The 15,465-nt window shown below is 41.8% G+C and overlaps 1 protein-coding gene across 1 annotated transcript in view; it reads left to right on the top strand.

The window, feature by feature from the left end:
- Positions 1-15,465, top strand: part of ADAMTS12 (ADAM metallopeptidase with thrombospondin type 1 motif 12) — a 315,003-nt gene that overhangs the window by 222,111 nt on the left and 77,427 nt on the right. The window contains exons 12-13 of the mRNA XM_003792927.3: positions 1,103-1,272; positions 9,993-10,126. Coding sequence (XP_003792975.1) covers positions 1,103-1,272; positions 9,993-10,126 — 304 coding nt within the window. The remainder of the gene's footprint in view (positions 1-1,102; positions 1,273-9,992; positions 10,127-15,465) is intronic.

Below are 15,465 nucleotides of genomic sequence, written 5' to 3'. Positions count from 1 at the left end.
AGGTCATTATGTGTGCAAGTGCATCACAGAGAAAATAAACATTTGAGAATGATTACTCTAAAATAAGATTGCTTTATGTGCTCATTGAATGTTTATTGAGAGACTTCTACCCTCAGTACTATTTAGGCACCATAGAGGACACAGATCTTGGGTGGAGTCATCAGAGCACCATCTTTGGGAATGATGAGTTCTAGAAGTACATACAGTTGGTACAAGGTGTGTCATTTAAGAGGAGAAAGACATGACTTCTGATGGGAATCTGGGAAGGATTCCTGATAGAGGTAGAATTCAACCGGTCCTTAAAGCATGGGAAGTATGGACATGTAGACAGGGAAACCTTCGGAGACATTCATTCTTTGTAGGTTCCCTCCAAAGAGAGGGAAAACCTATGCAAAGCACTGAGAGCAATATTAAATCAGGCAGCTGGCACTCCTGGAGCAGTGTCCAGGTGAAGGGGAGCATAGAAGGTAAATCGTCAGGTGAGTTAAGGCAGGAGAACGAGGGCCTTGAATGCCAAGTTCAAGAGATTGATTTGACCTTTGGATGCCATTAGAGGTTTTCAAACAGGAAACATGAATAATTAAGGTAATCTGAAAAATTAACCAGACAACAGTTTGAAAGTGGACAGAGGCAGGACAGGAGTGGAGCTATGAATTGGACTAGTTTGATGATTATGGAGCTGAGGAGAAGGAAACAAATGCAAAGATACAACTGATGACCAGGCAGCAATTGACGGTGGGGTCCACAGAAGGTCAGGGAGGGGTGATTCTGAAATCTGACCATTTTTTACACTGTATAGGAATCAGAGAAGGAACCAATTTGAAAGGAAAATGACGTAGCCTTTCCAATATATATTTTTGCCTGGAGGACACACAGAAATCGTTTGTACTATTTCAAAATAAGCACCTATATGCTTAGGACTGAAATGTCAGCAGATGAGGGGAAAACGTGTAAAATTGGAAGCATTTATTTAAGAGGTGAGCTTTGAGGGCAGAGAGAGACAAGGTTTGGCAAGGACAGGCTTGGCCAGATGCCAGAGGAGTTTTAAAGTAAAATGACCTTTAAGGAAACTGAAAGGACAGCTTGTCTGTTTCATTTGTAGACCAAAGTTTGGAGGGAAGTACTGTACTGGAGAAAGAAAACGCTATCGCTTGTGCAATGTTCACCCCTGTCGCTCAGATGCACCGACGTTTCGGCAGATGCAATGCAGTGAATTTGACACCGTTCCCTATAAGAATGAATTCTACCACTGGTTTCCTGTTTTTAATCCAGGTAAGGAATGTTAACAGTGCATCTCAGATGTAGGCCATTTGTATGTCAGAGTTTCTGTGATCCATGCAAAGTTTAACAGAAAGAATTACACCTTCGGGAATTTTCTATTTTGGAAGATGGAAGCATTTGCTGGGTTAAATTGATCAATAAGTGTTTGAAAGTTGAATATGTCCAATTCTGTGTGAGTTTTGTGGGAGATAAAAAGGAATTTATGAAACATGGTGATTCATTTCAAAATAGCTGGGGTGCAACTTAGTGATAAATGGGGCATGAGTTTCTATTCACCAACTAATTGCTTGTTGACATGTATGGGGGACTGACTGTGATTTTGGAAGAAATTCAGAAGAGAAGGTCATTGTGGATTTAAGTAATTGCAAAAAAGCTTCCAAGGAAACAGTTGATGATTCTCAAGCATGAGTAATCTTTCATGAGTAGCGTGAGTCGTCTTGCTACTGGAAGAAAGAGAAAAAAGAAAAATAGAGTATTGCAAGTAGGAGGAGGGTAGCCCAAAGAAAGGCAAGATCACAGGAACGCCTTCATCAGGAAGGAATGAGAGTCAGCTCTGGGCCAGAAACCAATACTTCATATGTGCAGGGACATGAGAAAGACAAAGTAAAATCAAACATCTAAAGAACGAGTGCACCGGCTCGGCGCCTGTGGCTCAAGTGGCTAAGGCACCAGCCACATACACCTAAGGTGGCAGGTTCAAATCCAGCCCAGACCCGCCAAACAACAATGACGGCTGCAACCAAAAAATAGCCTGGCGTTGTGGCAGGCGCCTGAGGTCCCAGCTACTTGGGAGGCTGAGGCAGGAGACTCGCTTGAGCCCAGGAGTTGGAGGTTGCTGTGAGCTGTGAAGCCACAGCACTCTACCCAGGGGGACAGCTTGAGGCTCTGTCTCAAAAAAAAAAAAAAAAAAAAGAATGAGTGCACCTGAGGAAGGGGGACATCCTGGAGCTGGAGAATGAACAGCAGCCTTGGCCAGACTTCATCTGGGTCAGGAGCAGTTACACATTCTCTCCTAAAAATGAAGAATCTATACCCGTTAGATCAACACAAAAATCATCTCATTTGTGTTATTTTATTTGAGTGGGAAATGAAACAGAAAAGATTTACCTGAACTAAGGAAAATTGAGGTAAGGCAGTGAAAAAAAAAAAAAAGAAACTAATCAAATTTTCATGATTTTTAAATTATTGAAATTCCAGTGTGGTGGGCCATGAGAAGAATTGTGTACAGGGTATATTCAGGAATGGTGTATGTGGACTCTCAGAAGAGTGGCATAAGCAGTAGCTTTTGAAAGACTCTGCAAGGCTTTGTCCACATTGGGTCTCTAAAACACCCTGATGGTGCTACAGGTTGTCAAGGGCAATACCTGCTCCTTGTCCCCAATTGTTTGGTATCACTCATACTGTGGGAAAATGAGTCACTTGGTAATTGGTGCCATTTAGCTTCTTGTGTCAGGCATTTAACTACAGGAAATCTCAGGTGGGCTCCAAAAATAACTAGTGACAAAAGATACGTCCGGTTGGCACAATGTGCCTATATGCTGCACATTCTATATTTTGATAAAATTATACGAGTCCATGGTCCTGAGGACCCTGAATGAGCAGCCTTTCACAACTAAGATAGCTCAGCTGTCCCAGTGATTTGGGTTAGGGTCCCACTCCCAAGTGCGGGGCTGGATTTGTATGTACATAACTCTGAAGGCTCAAGCAGCTGGACTTGGAATAAAGATACGTCATTCAGGATCGCTTTTTATTTATTTAATAATTGCAAGCATTTATCCCGTGCCTACTTTTGGCACAGCATAGAAATAGACGCTAAAGAAATGAGAGTTACGACAGTAGACATAATTTTCACTCACTATAAAGTGATGGGTTTGTGTCTGTAACTGGAGTCCAGTTTGCCACCTACTGGGGACACTGCCTACCTGGGTTGTCAGTATCTATCCTGAACCCTGGTGGTTTCCTCATACCTCCTGTGCTCTTATTTGGGCACAGAGACTTATCTGCACACTGTTTTCTTCCCCCATGAAACTCCATCCTACAGAATTGCTATTTGCTTCTTTAACAAGTGCCCCTGGTAGTGGCAAGTAGATTACTCTCATTAACCACCAGGCATGGAGCACTTACACTGTGCCAGTTATCGAGCACCTCACACCCTCCCAGGCTTCTTATAGAGCTCAGGAGAGGATAGTGTGTGGTAAAGTTTTACATCTTTGCAGTGGGCAGTGATACGCGCACGGCAATGACCTTTGGCAGATTTGCTAAGTAGCCAATGACAGGAGAATCACAGATTCGAGCGTTTGAAATGAGCACATAAATTCTGCCACATCTTGTAGTTTTCCATCTCTGTCCCATGGAATCCCAGGGATTCTAAAATGCTTGATTCTAAATTTTAGTTTTCAAGAGAAATCTTTAAACTATTTTATTTAGTTCATTTATACGTTTTTTATAGATGCATATTAGATGTACATTTTTCAGGGCATATGTGATAATTTGATACATTTATAATCAAATCAGAGTAATTAGGAAACCATTGCCCTAAATGTTTTTTTCTTTCTTCTAAAAACATTGTCCTCTAGCTATTTTGAAATGTAGATTAGGTTGATGTTAGCTTTAGGGACCCTAGTGATCTGTCAAACACCAGGTCACTTTTTTCCTCTCAGTGTATATTTTTCCCATTATAAACTTTTTTTTTCCTGGCCTCAGCCAGGGCAAGGTCCCTATCCTGCCCAGCTAGAAGCCAACATTAATCAAAAGTCCATTCTTCTCATATGGCAGACACAGGAAGTGTTTACTTGTGATCCCCAGGAACTGTAAATGGGGTGAGTCCTAATGACCTGCACCCACCCATCCCCTGCAAATGGAGACCAGTCTTGCACCCACATGTGGACAAGCCTCCCAATCCACTATTGTCCTCACCCAAATACACATCTTCACCACAAGGGGGCGCCATCTGCACAGAGTACAATAAGTGGCAGCCCTGGAGCTGGGCAAGACCTATAACCCTGATCCTGGTCCACAGCCTCATGCCAGGAGGAGTGGGTGTAAGAACTAGATTGTGGAAACATACACACACCCCTGCCCTGTATCAGCTTCCAGAGAAGGGCATGGCAAAGTGGAACAGTAACAATAGTTTCCACTGACTCCCAGCAACACAGTTCAACAGATATGAATGACAGGGGGCCAAACAAGCAACAGGAAGAAATCAGTGGCAAATGGAGGATGGAGCAGAGGGTGCCCTGGTCCAGGTAGCCCATTCTGAACTATCAGGATTATTCTCTCGGCCACACTGGTGTTGTTAGGGTTCTGCTCAGCTCTCAAGCACACGAGAAATTAGGAGCTTTTGACCATTCTTTAAACAGTGGAAGAGAGTGGAGAGTGCATCCCAGGAAAAGGGAACACCATGGGCGAAGGCATGGATGCAGCCTTCTCCTTGGCCACATTGCCCTCTCCTCACCTTCTCCTTGGCCACATTGCCCTCTCCTCGCCTTCTCCTTGGCCACATTGCCCTCTCCTCACCTTCTCCTTGGCCACATTGCCCTCTCCTCGCCTTCTCCTTGGCCACATTGCCCTCTCCTCACCTCCTTGGTCACATTGCCCTCTCCTCACCTTCTCCTTGGCCACGTTGCCCTCTCCTCGCCTTCTCCTTGGCCATGTTGCCCTCTCTTCACCTTCTCCTTGGCCACGTTGCCCTCTCCTCGCCTTCTCCTTGGCCACGTTGACCTCTCCTCGCCTTCTCCTTGGCCACATTGCCTTCTCATCGCCTTCTCCTTGGCCACATTGACTTCTCCACACTTTCTCTTTGATCACATTGCCTTCTTGTTGCATTCACATTGGCCACATTACCCTCCCAATGCCGCCGCCTTCTTCTTCTTCTTCTTCTTCTTCTTCTTCTTCTTCTTCTTCTTCTTCTTCTTCTTCTTCTTTTATTGTTGGGGATTCATTGAGGGCACAGAGAACCAGGTTACACTGCTTGCATTCGTTAGGTAGAGTCCCTCTTACAATTGTGTTCAACCCCCAGAGATGCGTTGCACACTGTGACCTCCCCACCCCCTCCCTCCTGCCCTCTCTCTGATACCCCATCCCACATCATGTACTAGGTCATCACTAGGTCATCAATTGTCTTTATATCAGAATTGAGAACACTAGATTCTTGCTTCTCCATCTTTTTTGTGTGTTTGTTTCTCCATTTTTGTGATGCTTTACTAAGAAGAATGTGTTCCAATTCCATCCAGATTAATACAAAGGATGTAAAATCTCCATCTTTTTTAGTGGCTAAATAGTATCCATGGTATACATATGTGATAGCTTGTTAATCCATTCCTGGGTTGGTGAGCATTTGGGTGGTTTCCACAGTTTGGATATTGTAAATTGTAAATTGAACTGTGATAAACAGTCTAGGGTACATCTTCTTATGAGAAAATGATTTTTTTTCTGGGTAGAAGCCTAGTAATGGGATTGCAGGATCAAATGAGGGGTCTAGTTTGAATTCTTGAGGATTCTCCATATTTCCTCCCAAAATAGTTGTATTACTTTGCAGTCCCACTAGCAGTGTAAAAGTGTTCCCCTCTCTCCACATCCATGGTGCCAACTCAGCAGGGCCCTCTGCTCCTTGTGACCTCCTGTCCTTCCCCTTCCTGTTCCCTACAGGATGCTGAAAGCCCCATGCTAGGGGGCTGAACAGGAAGGAGGAAGGACAATAGCCCTAAACTCCCACTCTGGACTTGTTGTTATGTGAGAAAAAAATAAGGCAAGGAACAGCAATATTTTATGATAATAATAGCTCATCTTACCCTTTTATTGGTGCTTGCTCTGTGCTAGGCACTTTACATGCATTTTCCTAATCTTTTCCCCATAGGAAAATCCTTCAAGAAAAAGTAGTTTTTAACCCAATTTTTATGGATGAGCTAATAAGTGTAGAGAACCTAAGTAACTTGCCCAAACTAATAAGTATAGAGAACCTAAGTAACTTACCCAAACTCAGGCTATCTCATAGAAGCAAGAGTTAGCCCAGTTAGCTCTATAGCCACTTAAAAAAACAGGGACTGGGTTAAGCCCATTTCCAGAAGATCAATTTAGTGAATTTTGAATTTGCCCTAACATGGTGTTTACATCTTTAAAAACTTAGATTATTCCATGTCCAAGGAGCTCTGGTGGAAGACACAACAACCCTTTAAATTATGATTAAGGTTTTGTTTATTAAATTTATCTATTTTATCTTACACAAAGATGACTAATTACTACATTTCTCAAGCAATTTAAATTGCAATTGGAAATTTAGTGCCACAGTTCTTAAGCATCTCAACCAAAAGTGCTTAAAAATATACAGTCCACTGGGCACCATGGCTCATGCCTGTAATCCTAGCACTCTGGGAGGCTGAGGTGAGTAGGTTGCCTGAGTTTACAGGTTTGAAACCAGGCTGAGCCAGAGTGAGACCTTGTCTATAAAAATAGCCTGGCATTGTGGTGGGCACCTGTAGTCCCAGCTACCTGGGAGGTTGAGGCAAGAGAATCATTTAAAGCCCAAGAGTTTGAAGTTGCTGTGAGCTGTGATACGACAGCACTCTACCAAAGGTGACAAAGTAAGATTCTGTCTCAAAAAAACACATATATATATATATGTATATATATGTGCAGTCCATAGAGAATTTTTTACTACCCTCAGCCTGATCTAAAACATTCATGGAATGGGGTTGATTCATTTTAAACATTTAATGCTATTCTTGTTTTCATACCTTTCTGTGGTTATTATAGTGTGCATTTATTTTAATGTCTTCTTATATTCATCTAACATATATTTTTATATACTATGGGTATTATAATAACATTACCATATTGGAAAGTAAAAGAATGCTGCTTTAGACCAGACAAAGTTACAGAGTTTGGTAATTATCTGACTGATTTCTGGTTGTGATACAGGGTCAGGAGTTTTTGTTTCTGTTTTTTTCCTCAAGCTGATTCTATTCTAGTCTTGAAGCTGAGCTTCTGTAACTTATTACTTCAAGAAAACATTTTTATAAGTTATGCCTTTTGCTTGAGGTTTAGTATTTTTTGGAATCTGGTGAGGAACAGCAGGGGACATCATTCAGAGGTGCCATCATCCCACAGGACTTTACTCAGAGAACACAAGTTCAAAGATAAAATGATTAAGAATGTCAAGGCAGCAACAACAGAGCATTCACCCAATGTGAGGTCCTAAGCAACAGCACAGGTCTCATGCCCATAACAGCCTGCCTGTATATGGATTTTTAGAAACCGAATATGGATAAGTATGTAGTTTCTTAAAATTGATGAAATGCAAATTGTAATCTACTCACAAATGTGAAAGCATCAAAACTTTTCCTTAGCCTAAGAAATATTTTTATCTTTCTTAGCAAATTTGAGCTTTCATTTCTAACCACCACTTCTTAAGATCATTATCCAAAAATGTAGAGCCATCCTATTTCAGCAGAATTTAAAATGCAACCTTTGATTCAGTAAGTCCGTCCATTTGCTAAGCTTCCTTTTAGAGGATTTATCAGACAGTGTGAGGGTGCAAGTTCACTAGTAAATTGGTTTTAGAGCTTTCACTTAGCTGAATTATAAATGAACTTAAAAGCTAGAGGGGGAAAAATTATATGACCCTGGCAAAGCAGGGTCCTCAGAGCAGGGGAATAAATGTGAGACAACGAAATCAGTCAACTGCATAGAGATGAATGATGGACTCTGTGAGACCGATATCTAGGAGAATCTATACTACCCACCACAACTGCTGAGAACTAATAGCACCCATTGCCACCCTCACCTTCTCCTGCAGATCCCTGTGTCATGGGACAACCTGATGACATACCCAGAACCTCTCCAGAGCACCAGGACAGACACAGGCCAGAGAGGGAAGGGACAGGGACACAGGACCTCAGGCTCAGCCCTATAAACTGCTTAACTAATGCAAAATCAATTTACAGTGGTTGCTACTAAGCATGAAATCTCTCTGGCCTAAGGTACACCTGTAGGTCATAATGGTTGGTGGGGACTCTGGGAGAGGCACTGTAGTTGTCACAAAGGTTATTGGATAGATATTTCCAAGACTCCATAGACTACACTTACATTCAAGGGATATTTGTGTTTCTTACGGGCAGTGTACTTCAGTTAACCTGTCTAACCTTGAAGCTTGTACTAGTCCTGTACTGTGGAAACAGGATGGAGGGTAGTTTTAAAATAAGGATCTCTCTTCATGGAGATCTGTCATGATTATCCCAGGGAAAAGGAGACTTTTCTAGATTTCTTATTTGATGGACAAGACTTACTATTTTTAATCATAATGTAAAAATGCAAGTGTGCAAAGTAGAATGAATACATGGATGAATAAATTTTTATTCAGAGATAACCATAGTTAACAGCAGGTTTTTGTTTGCAAACAAACAGAATTATGCTTTGCTGTTTCTCCAGCTTTCTTGATTCACTGCACAGTAGTAGACCAGGCCGCCATAGGCCTTTCAGCTTTATCGGAAGACTTATCCACAGCACCTTACATGAAATCAGCTGGCATGCTGTGTCTGCTGTTACCTTTCCCCTTTAAGTTTTGGACAGATGTTTGGACTTCTATCTCAAGTTTGCCCAGAGTTCCAGTGTTTGGAACTTTTTCTTAGTTGCATTTGTGTGAGTTTTTCACTTTCATTTTCTTGCCATATGGATCATTGCATCTGCAAGTAGATCTAATTATGGCTGTGCACTCTGGCCTTGAATGTCGTACCCAGCCACACTGAGATTGGCCCATGACAAATGGCCCTGTGGCTCTTATCATTGAGCACTCAGCTGGTCACACTGCCAAGCCCTTCCTACAACAAAACGGACTGAGAAGAGATTACAAAAGATTGAAGAAGATATTCTCAAAATTTTTACTTAAAGAAAAACAGCATGTGACATTCAAAAGAAAATCGTTATTTGAATTCTTCTTACCATGCATGGGTTTTACCTGTTACATTTTAAGACAGTTTATATTTTAACAGTTATCTATGTTTCTGGGGTTATTATATGGGGGTGTATATATATAGGATCATTCACAGGGGAGTAGAAAACTAAGCCTTAAGATGGATTTAATGTAGACCCCAAGACGATGGGAGGGACCACTATAATAAGCAGGTTGGCTTCAGCATCAGTAGAAAAGTAAATCCATTGATTCTATGTGGTTGTCTGTCTGTTTCCAGTCACTTCTTGGACTAGAGGAGAGTAAGGGAGAATGTGCATCAGGGCTGGGACATGCTGCTCCTGTGGGTGCTGGCGATGGCATGAGCAATGAGCTGGCCCTGCGAGAGGGGCAACTCTCTCCTGGGGGTCTGCTAATTTGCTACAAACACTGGGTAAGCGTCATGCTTGCCTGGATTCCTACAGGCTGGTCGTGATAACCTATTTTCTAGGCTGACCTCAATGCTCAGCGCCTTATTTTTACAAGCACAGTTCAATGTTGCATTGAGAGGTCTCATCATTTATAACAAAGGCTTGGCATTTTAAAGCAATCTTCCAAATTTAATTCAATTAAAGAGACAAAAAAGCCTACTTTTCAGCAGGTGCCTCAGAAAGGTGCAAGCTGGGATCACCGGATTAAACAACACTTAAAGGTCATGAGTACAAAGAGATCCCGGAAGGAGGGTGCTGAGCTATAAAACTAACGCGCCAAAGTTTGTCTTTTTATAAAACTAACACGCAAAGATTTGTCTTTTTTTTTTTTCCTTCAGCACATCCCTGCGAGCTCTACTGCCGACCCATAGATGGCCAGTTCTCTGAGAAAATGCTGGATGCTGTCATTGATGGGACTCCTTGCTTTGAAGGTGGCAATAGCAGAAATGTCTGTATTAATGGCATGTGTAAGGTATTGGGTATGTTTCCTCAATCTACAACTTTATAAAATCGTGACTTTTATTAACTCAGGTGGTCAGATCTTCCAAGCTTGTGCTTTGTTTTCATGGCATTTACATCTTGTCTGGTTTTTATATGTGGCCCTGGGGACAAAGAGAGGTGCCGTCTCCCTGCTCATCAAAGTCAGTTTGGGACCAAATAGCTTTTTCCTCCTGCTATCACCGTCGTATCTTAATTTGTTGATATGCACTATAATATTATTTTAGGCATCAACCAGGGTCAAACTGAAGAACTAGCAAATTAAAGGAAGAATTGTTAGGAAAATGTGGCCCAGAGTACTTCAGTGACATTAAGTTTGAGAAAAACTAAAATTTATGATAGATCATATAGTGGTTTTCACAAAGCCTTTTTATATTTAATTCTCCATTTATTATCAATTGATCTTCTCAAGGGTGGCACCTATGGCTCGAAGGAGTAGGGCGCCGGCCCCATATGCCAGAAGTGGCGGGTTCAAACCCAGCCCTGGCTAGAAACTACAAAAAAAAAAAATCAATTGATCTTCTCAAAAAAGAAAGATGGTATAAATTAGGCTTCTGATTAATTGGCTCCATCGTTATATAAATTATTTAGGACAACCTGTTCATGCTTTTAAGTGTACAACCATTGAAGATTTCCTTCTCATTGATTACAGTTTATTTTGCAAGGAACTGAGGAATAAGTTCTTGGACCAAGATCTAGCACCCAAGCATAAATCTCAGTGTAATTAAAGAGAAGTTGCTTTTTCATCAATTAAAAGAAACCTGTATAGAAATCCTAATGACCTCGTGGTAAAGCATAATGATTTAGTGCCAGGGCTCTAGAATATGAACTTAACCCCATTATTTATTAACTATATGATCCTGGATTTTTAAGACTCAGTTTTCTGTCATAAAATTGGAATATTAACATGTCTACTTAGTTGGGGTCTTCAATAAGATGAGGCTCTGTCTCAAAAAAAAAAAAAATAGAAAAAAAAAGATTAAATAAGGTCATATAGGTTAAGCCCCAACAGAGGCGCAGGTGTATAATAAACTCTTAATAAATGCTTTTAAAAATATTTTATCATTATTTTTTTCAACAGGACAAAATAGCTCCTCCTGCCCCACCACTACCTTGTGAGAAGCTCTTGCCTATAAATCAGTGGTTCTCAACCTTTCTAATGCTGCAATGTATTTTCATTAAAAAGGGGTTGCAACCCGCAGGTTGAGAACTGCTGCTATGAATGTGCAGCACCCCAAGAAGGTGCATATATTTTCTTAAAGTTGCTTTTTGACTTATTTAAGCGGTGACCAAAACCTAGGAGACAAAAGGATGATTCTCAGGAACAAGAGAGCTGATGACAAGCTAGAATCGGTCGCTAAATTTGAAAAAGCTCAGGCAAAATTCTCTTTTAAGCCAACTAATTATCACTGTGATTGCAAAGAGCCAAAAATAATTGATCTATTTTAGATTAGATAGATTTGCCTCCCAGAGAGAAAGAGGGTCATTTAGATAATTCAGGCCAAAACAGCCCCACCCTATCGAAAGCAACGGTTCTCGGTCCTGATTACATATTAGAATCTCTTGGAGAGCTTCTAAAAATTACTAATTGTCTGGGCTTTTCCTCAGACCTCCTAATCCAGGATCTTTGAGATTTGGGGTATGGTTATTGATATTTAAAAATCTCCCCAGGTGATTATCCTATGCAGCTAAGGTTGAGGACTTCAGTCACCAAGAAATGAATATGATACTAAAATGATCTTTTAGACCTAATACCTTTGCATGTATAAAAACAGCATCTTTAGCTTGTGATGGTAAACACGTGCGTTAAACAAAATATAAGGGTCTTGGGTGCTTCTCTTGAAGCCAATCAAATGAGCCTGAATAAGACACATTCTCCCGCTTGCCTTCCTTGTTATGGAAGCCTGTTAAGGCCTTTTCCGTGCAAAACCTGTGAGTGCTCACTTTTTGTATACACCACTCTGAGTTAAGTTTTTAAGCTGGAAAATGATATGAAATCAAGTATATTACTACTTTAATTTATCTTCCAGGATCCAGACTGTAGGCAGTGTCAGTCTCCTTATTCATTTGTTGGCCTTAATTTGGTAGTTGCCTTATTCATTTACTACAGGTCTTTCAAAGGGAATTAAACATATACTGCCATAAAAAGATACAAAAAACCAAATGCCGTGTTTGTCTAATCCACTGTCTTTGTGGATATGAAAATATATTTGCTTATATTCAGGTCTATTTTGGCTATTTTGAAGTTATGTTATTGCCAATATTTTGGCATGTTCAGAGTAACAGATTATATTATTAAGGAAATTATCAAGCCCCAATGAGAACTGAGTTTGTTGTGGAAGGCAACTATCTCTGCCCTTCTCCCTACTTTTTTAAAGTAGTACTTATCTCTCCTAAGCTTGTTTATCAAAGATGTAGATTTAAACTTTGCCTTTTGGGGATAGCTAACATTTTTAATCACAAATGTGACAGGATAAGCTTCTAAAATTTAAGAGCAGATTCCCATTCCCACCCTTATCCCCTCTGGCTCTGACACCTCACTCACACCTGCCATCTTAGAGAGCCACCAATCATCCAGCTCTCCCCCCTCTTTCTCTTGGTAACTAGTTCATTGACAACAGCCCCTGGACTCTTACCCTTTCTCCCAGTCTGCTTTGCAGTGGCTTAATTTCTTCTCCAAGCAGCCCAGATTTACCTCAGCTACTCCCTACACTGACCCTCTTTCACCAAACTTTTACCCCAGGCCTCGATTCTGGATCAACATAAACACATTTATCTTTTGATATGATCAGTCTACTGTGTACTTTAAAATAAAAATTCAGGCCTGGAATGGTGGCTCATGCCTGCAATCCTAGTACTCTGGAGGTTGAGGCGGGTGGATTGCGTGAGCTCATGGGTTCAAGACCAGCCTGAGCAAAAGCGAGACCCTGTTTCCAAAAGTAGCCCAGCCATTGTAGTATGTACATGTAGTCCCAGCTACTTGGACAGCTGAGACAGGAAGATCACTTGAGCCCAAGAGTTTGAGGTTGCTGTGAGGTATGATGCCACAGCACTCTACCAAAGGTGACAAAGTGAGGCTCTGTCTCAAAAAAATAAATAAAATAAGTAAAATAAAATAAAAATTCAACCTTGTGGCTCTATGTCCTTACAAAGTCAACATCTTCAGTCTCAACTGACTGTTAACCTTACCTGGCAATCTTCCTACTATTTGAGGGAACTCCCTTTCCCATCCCTCCTAGAAACTGTTCTGAATCTTCTTTGCTTGAACTTAGGGCCAAAGCTCAAATGAGAAGACTGATCTCTGAGGCCAAGCCAGTGGTCTTCCTGCCACCCCATAGCTTCCTCAGGGCACCTCATAATCAGGTCACCCAAGGGGGTGACAGGCATAGCTGCTGCATTTCCACACTGGGCACACTCATTTCCTTGACCCAGGATTGTCTCAATCTGTATTTGAATTAGTTGAAGGCCAAAAGTTACAGATACAAAAATTAAGCCCATGCCCTCCCTGGAATAAAAGAAAGAAGCCACCAACACAGCAAAATGAGAAGTGGCATTCAGGAAGCCTGGGCTTAGAGAGTAGCCTGGCCATCCAGGAGCTGATGGTGAGCAGCCTGGCTGGAGACTCTGGCAGGAAATCAGGCAGATGGGCTGGAGGCCACACAGTGCTCCCCAGTCATGTGTCCTGAGGGTGCCTCACTGGCTGGCAGGGGTTGGGGAAAGGCCCCCTGACAAATGAGTCTCCTAAGAGTAGACTTTAAAGTCCAGAGTAAATGAACTATGAATGAGGCTGGTGGGTGTCCACATAAAGGCATCCAGAGTGATGGCATGGTGGTGTGTCAGGGGAACAGTGATGGACACAGTAGGGGTCATGATGTCATTCTAGGGAGGTCAGCCTTACACATAGGGCCATGGGGAACCATCAAAGAGTTAAACAGGAAGGTGATATCAGATTTTTGAAGATGACTTTGGGAAAACCACGTAATCTCTCTGAACTAGTGTCTGTGTCTCAAATGGGCAAAATCACACTGTGTTCCCTACATCTGCGGTAACAAATTACCGCAAACTGGGAGGCTTAAAACAAAAGAAGTGTATTGTTGTCTCAATGTTCTGAAAGCCAGAAGTCTGAAATCAGGTAGTCAGCAGGGCCACGCTCCCTCTGAAGGCTTTAGGGAAGACCGTCTTTGCCGCTTCCTACCTTCTGATGGTTGTAGACGATCATTGACACTCCTGGGTTGTAGCTGCATCACTCCGGTTTCTGCCTCCATCTTTGCCTGGCCATCTTCCACATGGGGAGCAGCCGCAAAAGATGGATTCCACTCTCCCTCCGTACACGTGCTCTGGCAACAGGGCCCACATCATATGGTCTCCTACCTTCAGCAGCGTCAGAGGGAGGAGAGTAGAATCTGTCTTTTCCCCTGAGAGCCCCAGCAAGGATGGCTGGTTTATGCCTTCATAGACCTTCTGTACTTAGGTTTTTATTGTGTTGTATGCAGCTGACGGGAAAACCAGATTGGGTGAGGTATCTGCAAGAACCCATCTGCGAGGCCGTGGGACAGCATACTATGGGCATGGGTGTATCTCCTGCCCCTGACTCTCGCCCCTCAGTTATGCAGGTGAATATTGCCATAGAAATATTAGCACGACCACACATCTAGGAAGAAAGATTGGGGCTCCAGGTATTTGTTTTTCTGGCTTTCTTTCTTTTATTCTTCACATTAAAAAGGAACAAAACAACTAGTCCCCTCTTGGTAGAGATTAAAGAAAACACTTTAAAGTTGATATGTCTTGGAGTAGGTTTTTCTGGCTTGTTCCAAATCAGTGAAGGAACGAAGGTCGCTGAGGATACGATTATAAAGGTCAGCTTATTAGAAGATGCTCGAGCTTGCTGTACGCGTATCCCTCTTGAAGGGTTGGCATTTCCTCGTAACCACTGAAGGCACATGTCCAGCACGCTGCCTTCTTTCCATCATGATTGGTCTGATGAAGTTTTGGTTTTTTAAAAAATCTCTTACTACTTTTTTCCCCCACCATTGAGTCAAGCAGCACAATCTTTGGACCTAACAGAAATTAGAGACTGTTAATCTGAGGAATGGAGCTACTTTCTGTCAACGGGCATTAATTTTCTATTTAGCTGGTGAAGGTGCATTGAAAGATTCAGACCAGTAGATCTAAAGTTATATCTACTTGAAGTTAGAAAGAAAATGATCTTTGAAGATCAAAAAGAAAAAAAAATCTACCTGGACAATTCTTCTTCCCAAATAGAAAAATATAAAGTATGGGGTTGGACTATGGGGTGGTTTCCCCTCAGAGTGC

This window comes from Otolemur garnettii, unplaced genomic scaffold (genome assembly GCF_000181295.1).
Source record: "Otolemur garnettii isolate 467f Iridium unplaced genomic scaffold, OtoGar3 scaffold00063, whole genome shotgun sequence".
NCBI classification, from domain to species: domain Eukaryota; kingdom Metazoa; phylum Chordata; class Mammalia; order Primates; family Galagidae; genus Otolemur; species Otolemur garnettii.
Note: the sequence above shows the minus strand (reverse complement) of the source record. Positions and strands in the feature narration are given on the sequence as shown.